At 35.6% G+C, this 13,461-nt stretch overlaps 1 protein-coding gene across 3 annotated transcripts in view; it reads left to right on the forward strand.

Moving 5' to 3' along the window:
• LOC108298313 (phosphorylase b kinase regulatory subunit alpha, skeletal muscle isoform) overlaps positions 1-13,461 on the forward strand; it is a 108,652-nt gene that overhangs the window by 15,240 nt on the left and 79,951 nt on the right. For all 3 annotated transcript variants that reach the window (XM_017521007.2, XM_017521009.2, XM_037735723.1), the window contains exon 5: positions 8,379-8,461. In XM_017521007.2, coding sequence (XP_017376496.1) covers positions 8,379-8,461 — 83 coding nt within the window. The remainder of the gene's footprint in view (positions 1-8,378; positions 8,462-13,461) is intronic.

Genomic DNA, 13,461 nt, shown 5'->3' on the forward strand with positions numbered 1-13,461 from the left:
AGAAGAAGGAAGGAAGGAAGGAAGGAAGGAAGGAGGGAGGGAGGGAGGGAGGGAGGGAGGGAAAAAAAAAGAAAAGAAAAGAAAAAAAAGAAAAGAAAAAGAAAAAGAAAAATCAGTAACCTAACCTTCCACCTTAAGGCCCTGGAAAAAGTTGAGCAAACTAAACCCAAAGCAAACAGAAAGGATGAAGTAATAAACATTACAGCAGAAATTAACGAAACAGAATGGAAAAACAAAAATTCATTTTTTGAAAAGATCAACAAAATTGACAAATCTTTAGCCACACTGACTGAGAGAAAAAGAGAGAACACTCAAATTACTAAAATTAGGAATAAAAGAGGGGACATCACTACAACCTTATAAAAATATAAAGAACTAAAAGAGAATACTATGGACAACTGGTTACCAACAAATTAGATAATTTTGATGAGATGGGAAAATTTCCTGAAAGACACAAACTACTGAATCTGACTCAAAAAGCAAAGGAAATCTGAGTAGACTTACTACAACGAAAGAGAATTAGTAATATAAAAAGTTTCCACAAAGAAAAGCCCAAGTGCAGATAGCTTTACTGATAAATCTACCAAATATTTAAAGAAGAGTGAACACCAATTCTTTACAAACACTTCCAAAAATAGAAGAGGTAGCACTTGCAACCTCATTCTGTGAGGCCACTACTCTGATGCTAAAACCAGACAAAGATATCACAACAAAGTAAAATTATAGATGAGTATCTCTTATGAATATAGATATAAAAATAAACAAAGTACTAGTTAACTGAATCCAGCAATATATTAACAAGTTTATATACCTTGACCAAAGCTATATTTTTTCCAGGAATGCAAGGCTGTTTTATTATCTGACAATTAGTTAATGTAATACATCATGTCAATGGAATAAAGCACAAATGTAAATGATTGTCTCAGTAGACACAGGAAAACATTTGGCAAATCCATCACCTTATCATGATAAATATTTACCAAATAAGGAATAGAAGATAATTTTCTCAACCTGATAAAGGGCATCTTTGAAAATCCACAGCTAACATGACATTTGATGGTGAAAGAATGAATGCTTTTCCCGTTAGATCAGAGCAAGACAAGGACATCAACTCTTACCACCAGTATCTAAAATTGTACTGGCAGTTTAGAAAGGGCAAATAGTCAGTAAAAAGAAATAAAAGGCATCAAATAAGGAAGGAGTATAATTATCTCCATTTGCAGATGATGCGTTCTTATGTAGAGAAATCCAAAGGAATTCACTAAAAATCTAGAATAAACAAAGTTCAGCAAGGTAACAAGGTACAAGTTAAATATGCAAAAATGAATTATATTTCTAAACAGCAGCAATGAATAATCCAAAATGAAATTTAAAAATAATGTCTAGGATCAAAAATGAAACAATGAGGAATAAATGTAACAAAAGAAGTATAAAATTTGTACTTTGAAAAATACAAAAATTTGTTGAAAGAAAGTAAAGTTCTGAATAAATGGAAAGACATCTATATTCAAGGATCAGAAGATTTATTGTTAAGGTGGCAACATTTCCCGAATTGATCTACAGATTCAGTGTCAACTGACTTTGCAGAAATAGGCTGATTCTAAAATTTATATGGAAATTTAAAGGACCCAGAATAGCTAAAACAATCTTAAAATAGAAGAAAGTTGGAGGACTCAAACTTCCCAATTTCAAAACTTACTACAAAGCTACATTAATTAAAACAGTACATGTACTGGAATAAATATAGACATGTAGCTTTTTGGAATACAGTTGAGGGGTTAGAAATAACCCATCACATTATGTTAAGTTGATTTTTGACAGGGGTGCCAAGATAATTCAATGGGGAAAGAAGAGTCTCTTCAACAAATGGTGCTGAGACAACTGTATGTCCACATGCAAAATAATAAAATTGGACTTCTTCTTCACACCACATATAAAAATTAACTCAAGGCCAGGAGTGGTGGCTCACGCCTGTAATCCCAGCACTTTGGGAGGCCGAGGCAGGAGGATCACTTGAGGTCAGGAGTTAGAGACTAGCCTGGCCAACATGGCTTAACCCCGTCCGTCTCTACTAAAAATACAAAACTTAGCTGGGTGTGGTGGTGTGCACCTGTAATTCCAGCTACTCCAGAGGCTGAGGCGGGAGAATCGCTTGAACTCAAGAGGTAGAGGTTGCAGTGAGCTGAGATTATGCCATTGCACTCCAGCCTGGGCGACAGAATGAGACTCCATCTCAAAAAAAGATAAAGAAAAAAAAGTAAATTTAAAAAAAAAATAACTCAAAATAAATTGTAGACCTAAATGTAAGAGGGAAAACTATAAAACACTATATTATTCTGCCACAACAAAATACCACATAATGGGTGGCTTAAACAACAGAAATTTATTTTCTCACAGTTCTGGAGGCTGGAAGTCCAAGATCAAGACTGGCAGGGTTGGTTTCTGGTGAGGCCCCTCATCTTGGCTTGCAGATGGCTACCCTCCCTGTGTTTTTACATGGCCTTTTCTGGAGCGTGCACTCCTGGTGTGCTTCCTCTTTTTATAAGGACAGCAGCCCTATCAGGTTAGGGTCGCCCTCATGACCTCATTTATCTTCTTAATTATCTCCTTGAAATCCCTATCTCCAAATGTGGTCATATTAGGGGTTAGGGCTTCAACATACGAATTTTTGTGGGGAGGACACAATTCAGTACACAACAAACAGAGAAAAATATAGAAGTAAATGTTTCTGATGTTGGGTTAGGAAGAAGCCTCTTAGATATGGCACCAAAGGCATAAGCTACTAAACAAAAAAATAGATAAACTGGAATGTATCGAAATTAAGAACTTTTGTGCTTCAAAGGGCCCAATCAGGAAAGTAATAAAGCAGCCAATAGTATAGAAGAAAATATTTGCAAATCATATATCTGATAAGGTATATAAAATAAAGAACAGAACTTAATACAAAAAATAAATAACCTAATTAAAAATGGTCAAAGAATCTGAATTGACATTCCTCAAAAAAAATGTTCAGATAACCAATAAGTACATGAAAGGATACTGAAGATCATTAATTTCAAAAGAAATGCAGGCAGGCCCAAACCACAATGAGATACCACTTCACACCCATCAGGATGACTGTAATCAAAAAGGCAGATAATAAGTGTTGCTGAGGATGTGGAAGAATTGGAACCCTCATACACTGCTGGTGGAAATATAAAATGGTGCAACTGCTTTGGAAAACAGTCTGGTAGTTCCTTAAAAGGCTTAACATAGAGTTACCATATGATCTAGCAGTTTCACTCCTAAGTAGATATATACCCAAGAAAAATGAAAACATATGTTTACTCAAAAGCTTATGCATGAATGTTTATAGCAGCATTACTTATGATAGCCATAAGCAAAAAGAACCCAAATGTTTATCAACTGATAATTGGATAAATAAAATGATACATCTGCACAATGGAATTTTTTTTTTTTTTACATTTTTTTATGTTACTGCTACCTCTGAAGATGAAATATTTGGGGCAATAAAAAATGAATTACTGATATATGCCACAAGACTGACAAACCTTGAAAATATTATGCTAAGTGAAAATACCCAGACATAAAAGACCACATATTGTATGATTCTATTTATGTGAATGTCAATTAAGGCAAATCATAGAGACAGGAAGTAGATTAGTGATTACTTAGGCTGGGGGACAACTATATAAGGGAAATGGGGAGTGACTGCTAAGGGGTACAGGATTTCTTTTTGGAGTGATGAAAATGTTCTAAAATTGATTGTAGTGATGGTCGCACCACTGCATACACTAAAAACCATTGAATATATACTTCTTATGCATACTTTTTATTTATCTCTATAATGTTGTTTCTAAAAATAAGAGAAAGAGGCTTAATGTTATACAGATGAGTGCAAAATATAAGTGCAATAGACCACTGATTCAGCTCAATTTCTGGAGCCCTGTATGCCTTAGTATGATTTATATAGTGCTGTTACCTTTGGCCTAATCCAGCCCTATCTCATTTTATGTGTACTCAACTCTGCATTCTTTGTTCAACAAGCAGTATCTCGGTTCTACAGGAGGGACAGGATCCAGAGGTCCTGCATTTATGACCTTGCCTCAAGAGACTGGTCCCTTTCCTGTGGTTAACAGAAGTGTTTAAAATCACTTAATAAATTTTCAAACATCTACTGTTCAATAGTGTTTAATACCATTCATAATACTATGCGAGATACTTTTAGTGGCTATATGAGATACTTTTAGAAGATGCAGATGTAAATAAGATATAGTTCTTTCCTTAAAATTCAAGTACACATTTGTCTGTAATACAGAGTAAAAAAATAAGTGAATAAAAGTGAGAAAAATAAAATCCTGTGAATCACAAGAGGAGAATCAATGATAGCCTCACAGAGGAGATAGCGTTTGAGTTGAGCCTTGAAAGAACAGTAGGATTTCAAGATGTGGATAGAAGAAGGCCATTTAAATGGAGAATATAATGAGCAAAGGGATATAAATGGTAGAAATGTGTGGCATTTGTATGGTATAGCTGTGATACAAGTCTAAGAGATGAATAAGACCAATTTCACACTTTCGCCTTCTCTGCCTCTGCTCAATCACATTGGCACACAAAAATGACAAGATAAAGCTATGAAGCTGATGTCCCATGTCACTATCATCTCTTCTCTTTTCCTTCCTCTTTCCAAGAAGTTAATGTCATTACTGCTACAAGAAAAAATACACTTTGCTTCTGCAGCTTCCCTGTTCTATGGGTGCTATTTTGACAGAGCCATGGATCAGGAGGAGTTTGCAGTCTGATGATACCGATCATATAGTTCTTTTTAATTATAAAGTTACACAGTTCCATGATTTAAAATATCTGTTAATAGATCAAAGATTTAGATGTGAAAAGTAAACCCATAAAAGTTTTAGAAACATTCATGGGATAAAACTATTTTATAAAAGTTTCTGATAATAAAAAATACTACAAACAAAGTCAAAATTCAAACAAACTAGCAAAAATACTTGTAACACATATGATGCGCAAAAGACTAATTTCCTTAATATTTGTTAAAATATCAATAATAGAAAAAAGAAAAGTTTTAAAAAAATGTTTAATGCTGATCAAATACACACACACACACACACATACACACACACAATATGTTTGTGTGAACCACAGAAGAGGGGAATCAATCACAGCATCACAGAGAAGATAGCATTTGAGCTGGGCTTTGAAAGAACAATGAGATGTCAACATATGGAAAGGAGGGGAAGACCATTTAAATGGAGATTATGAGCAAAAGGACATAAGTAGTAGAAATATGTGGCATTTGTATAGTATAGCTGTGATACAAATCTAAGAGATTAGTAAGGCCAGTTTCATACCTCTGCCTTCTCTCAGCCTCTGATTTCTATTGAATTGCTGGTCTTTCTGGTACATACATATATATGTATGGTGAATGCTAATGGTTACAGGATTTCTTTTTGGAGCGATGAAAATGTTCTAAAATTGATTATGGTGATGGTCGTACAACTGTGCATACACTAAAAACCATTGAATATATACTTCTTATGCATACTTTTTATGCGTCTTAATAAAGTTGTTTTTAAAAATGAGAGAGAATGAGGCTTAATGTTATACAGATGGCATATATATGAATACACACACACACACACACACACACACACACACATATATATATATATATATATATATATATATATACACCAAGACCATAAATATACCAACATATGTATAGCAAGACCATTCATGCACCAAGACTGGTATATGTATGTCAGGAAGACCAGCAATTCAGTGAAAATCTGAAGGACATGACCAAACTGTTAATAGGAAAAGAAATACGAAATACAGGTGGCTTATAAATATATGAAAAGACTCACAACCTTACTCATATTAAAAAACTGGACATTAAACTACAAGGAGGTTCTATTTGTTATTCATTAAAGTGAGACAAATATTAAAAATTTTTATTAAAGCCTGTGTTTGCAAAGATGTAGGGAAACAGGCAGTCAGTGTTGATATATAAACTGTAGAATTTCTTTGAAGAATAACTTGGAGATGATCAAAATTTAATATACATGATGAATTATTTAGAGGGAAGTATACGGATATCTGCAGCTTACTCTGAAATGCATCAAAAAGGAAGATGGATAGATGTGTGATGAACAAAGTATACTAAAATGTTAATGGTAGAATCCAGAGGGTGAGTATACAGGGTCCCTTGTAAAATTCTTTCATTTTTTCTGTTTGTTTGAAAATGTTCATAATAAAACGTTGGAAAATAATATGCATAAATCTTTGGGTTGGCCATTCAAAGAATCTGCCCTGATATACTGGCACATATGCATAAAGATATATTTACACAAATACTCATTGCAACATTGTAGTGATGAAAGAAAGATTTGATAGAACCTAAATGGCCTTCAGTAGGAAAATGGTTAGATGAGTAGCCATTCAGTGAAATGTTCTGTAGCCATTAAAAAAAAAATTGAGACAAATGTATTTGAAATTATCTCCAAATTATTTATATATGAAACAGCAAAATGCAGTGTAATATACAATACTACCCTTTGTGTAATGTTTGTACATGCATAATATGTCTCTGAAAGGATACAGAAGAAACTGATAAAACAGGTTTCTTCCAGAGAGATTTGACAGTGGTAAAGGTGATGTTCTGGTTAGGAGGAGGAAGACCCACTGGTTACCCTTTGGTACAGTTTGATTTTTTTTCATGAAAGAGTATTACTAAGGGCTGACTTATGAAGAGTGTGTTAGTTCTAAGAATTCTTTCTGAACTGGCATGGGTGTTCAGGACATTCACAGTGGAGTTCATTTGAAAGCTGACATTAAGAAACATTTGACAATCATTTTACATCATGCTTCTAAGAATGTGAGAGTACTTTTCTATTCTCAAGCCCTTTTAAGGACCTTTTTTCACCTAGATCTAATTGCTCTAGAAATGCCCACTGTCGAGCAAAATGGAAATTCTTGTTTTTTTCTGACTATAACACTATTGCATAGCTGGCACATGTACTCATTTCCATTAAACCAGCACATCTGTTTTTGTGACAAATGTGGATAAAAAAATTTTTGTTTAGATAGAATAACCTCCACCAGAAAAATATGAGAGGCTTAAAAGTTTAGTCTCTACAGCTAGCCTGATGTTCACTACTTCTTCCTGGTTGTCATAGAGACTGGAAAGGAAAAATTAGCTTCCTGATTTTTAACTTCTGAAATGATTTCTTAGTTTAGAATCAAGTAGTCTAAACAAAGTATTTAGATAATATGTACACAGTAATATTTATTGTCATAAAAGAGGTATATTAAAAGTTAATTGCTTAGTAAATTTTACATGTATAAAAAGTTTTAGTGCTCAGGATTTAGTAATTTTGTATAAAATGTTATGAAATATATCCTGCAGTTTTCTGATTTATTATAATTTTGCTTTTTAATATAACTTTTTAAATTACAAAAGTAGCAACTGTTTCTTGTAGAATACTGTAAAATTGCAAAGATGTCCAGAAAAGATAAAATAAAACTACCTTGAATCTCACCACTAAAGAAAACTGCTATTAACTAACATCCTCCTGGTATATATTTTTGTAGTTCTATATGTTTGAGGGAGGAGGCATAAAGAGAGGAGTTTTTAAGCAAAAATGGATCATATTCTACATATGAAGAGGCAGTATAGAATCTTACCTCCTAATGAAACTGCATTCAGCATTCTCTGAAATGAAACTGAAATCGTCAATTGGGTCCTGGTTCCACTATTTGTTAGTTACATGACCGTAGACAAATTTTTAACTCCTTTAAGCCTCATGGAGAAAATAGAGGTGCTTACCTCTTAGGGTTGTGGTAAAAATTAAATGGATAATTCATGTAAAACACTCTGTATATAACCTATAATGTATTTGTATGGCTTACATTCAGAATAATTATCATTTTTACTTAAAAATGCAATTTAAGTCCTCCTTAAAATCATAATTTTATCTATGTCTTGCTTAGTATTTAGAGCCCTTCCATCTCATTTTTGAAATATTTGTCTTTTTCCCCCAAATGCTTAGGTTTGTACATTTAAGCATATTATAAATTAGTTACCTATAGAATCAGATTTTACTTTTTGGTAAAATCTATAAACAAGAGTTAAAATTCTTCCATGTTGAAATATGCTCATATCTCACTTCATTGGAGACTAGCCTAGGACTTGTTTGTGGTCTTGTTTTCGTAGTTTAAGATCAGAGTGCCTTCCATTGTTCCTAAGCAGGAATAGGATTACTTGGGAGTAGTGAGGTCACTAAGTCACTATGGCTGCCTGTAAAGCTTATAGTGATAATTTACCAGCTCTGTATCTTTATTCCCTTTTCCCTCAGGACTCCATATCATCCACAGCCTGGATGAAGTTAACTTCATACAGAACCTTGTGTTTTACATTGAAGCTGCATATAAAACTGCTGTAAGTACTCATTTTGGAATGGATTTTTGACATATGATGTTTTTGTTTTCGAAATACTGGGCAACGCAGTTGTTTTCTTAATGCTACTGCTCATAGTGAACTGACCTAAAAGGCTTCTGGCAGAAACTGTCTTTAGCCTCTTTCTTTACTAAGACCTGTCATCCTATGCCTTCTCCTCAAGAGGATTACAAAGACAAGAGGGTCAAGATGCTGTGCTTTCATTCCTTTCTAACTTTGTGATATCTCGTGGTATGTATTTGGCAATCTAGGCTAAATTGTGGTCTTATTTTAATGATATAAGGTCTTGAAAGCAAGATAGCTAGACTATATTCTGGGTCAGTTAGCTATGTAGAAATAAAATTTAATCATGTTTTTAATATCATCTGTAGGTGTTTATCCAGTGTTTATAATACAAACAAGTTATTTTTCCTTACAACTACCATATGAGGTAGATTTCTGTTAAATTATAATATATTTAACATCTTCTCTGTATAAAATATTAAGTTAGACACTATACAGGAATGTGTTTTTTCTTCTTCAGTCTAACATAGACAGTTTTTTGTTGTTGTTCATTGAAACTTTATTCATAATCTCCAAAACTGGAAATAACCCATATATCTATCAGCAAGTAAATGGATAAACAAATTGTGGTATATCCATAAAATGGAATACTACTCATCAATAGAAAGGAATGAACTGTTGATTCATGCATCAGCAGGTGAATCTCAAAGGCATTATGCTTAGTGATAGAAGTCAGACAAAAAATGTACAGACTGTATGATTCCACTCACATAAAATTCTAGAAACCTATAGTGACAGAACACAGATCTATGATGGCCTTAGGACAGGAGCAGAGGGAGAGATGAATTACAGAAGAGCATGAGAAGACTTTGGGAAATTTTACAAATATTCATTATTGTGATCATAGTTTCATGCATGTAAACATGTATCAAAATTAATCAAGTTGTACACTTTAAATATGTGCATTTTTTTGTATATCAGTTATACCTCCGTAAAAGTACAAAAGTTATTATTATTCGTTGAGTATATAAATGCAGTCAATTACTCCAGGACAATACTGGAGACATACCACCAAAGATATTTTCTCTGCCTGCCCCTTTGCTGTGTTTCCATTCCTGTTTCTGTTTTGGTCTGTCACCCAGGCTGGAGTGCAGTGGCACGGTCATGGCTCACTGCAGCCTCAAACTCCCAGGCTCAGGTGATCCTTCCACCTCAGACTCCTGAGTAGCTGGGACTACAGGCACACATCACCACACCCAGCTAATTTTTGTATTTTTTGTAGAGACAAGTTTCTGCTATGTTGCCCTTCATGTAGATTCAGATTTCTAACTGGTATCATTTCCTTTTGCTTGAAAAACTTCCTTTAACATTTCATCATTCTTCTAGTGATGAATTATTTCAGCTTTTGTATGCCTGAAGAAATCTTTATTTCATCTTCATATTTGAAAAATATTTTCACTAGGTGTAAAATTTTATGATGGCAGATATTTTTGTCTTTCAGTACTTTAAAAATGTTGCTCCACTGTCTTCTTGCCTTTATTGTTTCTGACGACAAATTTGTTGACAACCTTATCTTTGTTCCTCTACATAAATGTGCCTTTCCCCGCTGTCTGCTTTAAAAAGTTTTTTTTTTTTTTTTATGGCCTGGCACAGTGGCTCATGCCTGTCATCCCTGCATATTGGGAGGCTGAGGTGGGCGGATCACCTGAGGTTGGGAGTTCGAGACCAGCCTGACCAACGTGGAGAAACCCCGTCTCTACTAAAAATACAAAATTAGCTAGGCATGGTAGCGCATGCCTGTAATCCCAGCTACTCTGGAGGCCAAGGCAGCAAAATTGCTTTAACTTGGGAGGCCGAGGTTGTGATAAGCTGAGATTGCGCCATTGCACTCCAGCCTGGGCAACAAAATTGAAACTCAGTCTCAGAAAAACAGTTTCTCTTATTACTGACTTTAAACACTTTGATTATAATATCTCTTGGTGTAATTTCCTTCATATTTCTTCTGTTTAGGGTCTATTTAGCTCCATGGATCTGTGCATATATAGTTTTCATTAAAAGTTTTCAGCAATAATTTCTTCTTATTGTTTTTATGTTGTCCCCCCTTCCTTCAGGTATTCAGTAACATGTGTATTAGGCTGTGTTATGTTGTCCCACAGCTCACACATGTACTGTCTAGTTTTTCAAATTCTTTTTTCCCTTTGTGTTCCATTTTGGATAGCTTCTATTACAATGCCTTCGACTTCACTAATCTTTTTATTTGCAATGCCTAGTTTGTCACTAATCCCACCCAATGTACTTTTCAGCTCAGATATAGTTTTATCACTAAAAGTTGATTTTGAGTTTATTTTTCTATCTTCCATGTATCTACTGAACTTTCTGAATGTGTGGAATACAATTATAATACATGCTTTAATGTCCTTGTCTGAGTATTCTACCATCTGTGTCAGTTCCAGGTTGGTTTCAGTTGATTGATTTGTCTCATTATGGGCTGTGTTTTCCTGCTTCTTTGCATGCTTAGTAATTTTTTACCAGATGAAAGACATCATGAATCTTGTTGCATCCTAGATATGGTTGTATTTCTGTAAATATTCCAGAGCTTTGTTCAGGGACCTAGTTAATCTAGTTGAAACAGTTTAATCCTTTATTACTTTTAAAATGTGTTATGTGAGTCCAGAGTCATGTCTAGTCTGGGGCTAATTATCCCCCACTACATAGGTTAGATCATTCTGAATACTCTACCCCAAGCTCCTGAATTATGAAGTTTTATAGTCTGGCTTGTTGGAACAGGCACTATTTCTTGTCCTGTGTGAGCACTGGGTATTTTTTTCATCTAATTCTTTTCGGTGGTTCTTTCCCTAGCCTCAAGTACTTTCTCCCTTACATGCATTTTTCATTGTTCTGCTGAATATTTGAGGGGGGTCCTCTGCAGATTTCTGTGGTTCTCTGTGTAGCTCTCTCTTCTCTGTTAATCTGTCTTGCAAATTATGGTTACCTTGGTGTCTCTGTACTCTCAGCTCCATTTCCTCAACTCAGGGAGTCTGCCAGGCTCTGTTTAGTTTTCTCCTCCCTTTGTTGTGACCTGGAAACTCTTGCAACAGTAAGCTGGGACAGTCATTGGACTCATCCTATTTGCTGCCCTTTCTCAGAAATCACTGTCCTTCATTGTGGGATCTTCATTGTATTGAAAACCATTATGTTATAAATAGTTTTTTAGTTGTTGCAGGGGGGAGGGTAAGTCTGGAACCTGTTACTCCATTTTCACCAGAAGCACAAATCTAACATAGACAATTTTATACAAGCAGACATTATTTGTTGACTGATGGCCTTGCTTCTGATACCACAGGACTGCTGTGGTTCAGTGCAGAAGTTAGGGTTTTTTGGCCTCTCCATTACATCCAATGTTTATAACAGTAGAATTAATGATACTTCTTTATTCTCATAACTCTAACCTTTGCTGCACAAACTAGAATGGAGCTGGATTTTGGGACAGGTAAGGCCAGCCATGGGTTAAATATGGCTTACCTTCCTGAAACTTCACTTTAACTCAGAGATTTGGCATGAAAAGTAATTAAAGGTAGATATAGAGATGTGTGTGGGAGGGTATGTGTGTGTGTGCGCATGTGTGTGTGTGTGTGTGTGTGTGTACATGCACATAGACATGTGTGTACATGTCTGTTTCCAAGTTCCATTCAATGGGAGGGCCTAGAAGCAATGACACCTCAGTGATAATGAGCATACCCAGCGCCCAGGTCTTGGATTCTGACTATCATTTTCTGATGAAATAAACAGGAATTCTATGGAAGTGGTAGGTTCCAGGGCTCTGCCAGGGAAAATATGAGATAAGATTGGAGCATCTTTCAGTGCTGAAAAGTGAAGAAATGTTCAAAAAGGGAGCGTTTTGTTTTGTTAGAGACAGGGCCTCTCTTTGTTGCCCAGGCTAGAATGCAGTGGCGCAGTCATGGCTTACTGCAGCTTCGACCTCCAGGACTCAAGCTATCTTTCCACTTCATCCTCCCTGGTAGGTGGAACACAAACATGCATCATCATGCCTGGCTAATTAAAACAAATTTGTAGAGACAGAGTCTTACTATGTTGCCCAGGCTGGTCTCTAACTCCTGGGCTCAAGTAAACCTCCAACCCCAGCCTCCTAAATTTCTGGGATTGCAGGCAGGACCTACCATGCTCAGCCATGGTCAAAAAGGAATAAGCCATGTCAAACAGTCACAGGACCCAACCTGACAGAATACCCAATGACCAAAGCTGGAACAGTTTGAACAACAAAATAAATAGTGATAGTGTTTTATTATAAACCAGAGAAAACCTTAATATCTGTAAGTTAATAGCAATATAAACAACTGAATAAATAAATAAATAAATGGGAGAGAAGGGACAGCTCTTCCTTAGAGAGGAATTGCAACTAATTGCTGTAGGAGTAACGAAGAGAACTAGAAAATCACCATTAAAGCACCACTGTACAGGTATTGATCGACTTACAACCTATGCAACTTACGACCATTCGACTTTAGGACCACAATCGCTAGCCACGACTGCTCTGCGTCTGGCAGCGCAAACGTTGCCCAGTTGGGTGTACGACAGTGCGGACCAGCTTCTGGCAGCACTACCATCTCCGCGTGCACCATTTCAACTGTTATCCCAGACTCGGTACAGCAATTTGTTTTTGTGTCTTGGATATTTTTCATCAAACCCCTCCCAATAAACTTCTTACACATTTCGAAGCAATGGACCCAAACATCAAACGATTTGCAGGGATTGAACAGATGGCGCATGATGTGTTTTGTCCGTATCGTGAAATTTATGAAGAAAAAAAGAAACATACAATTCAGACAAAGCTCACCATGTTTATGAAAAAACCAATCCGGTAACCCCAACTGCTGCCTCAGATGACGACATCAACGATCCGCAGCCAAGCACCAGCGGCCAATAAAATGTTTCGTACATGTTTATATATTTTGATATGT

Source organism: Cebus imitator, unplaced genomic scaffold (assembly GCF_001604975.1).
Source record: "Cebus imitator isolate Cc_AM_T3 unplaced genomic scaffold, Cebus_imitator-1.0 Scaffold932, whole genome shotgun sequence".
NCBI lineage: Eukaryota > Metazoa > Chordata > Mammalia > Primates > Cebidae > Cebus > Cebus imitator.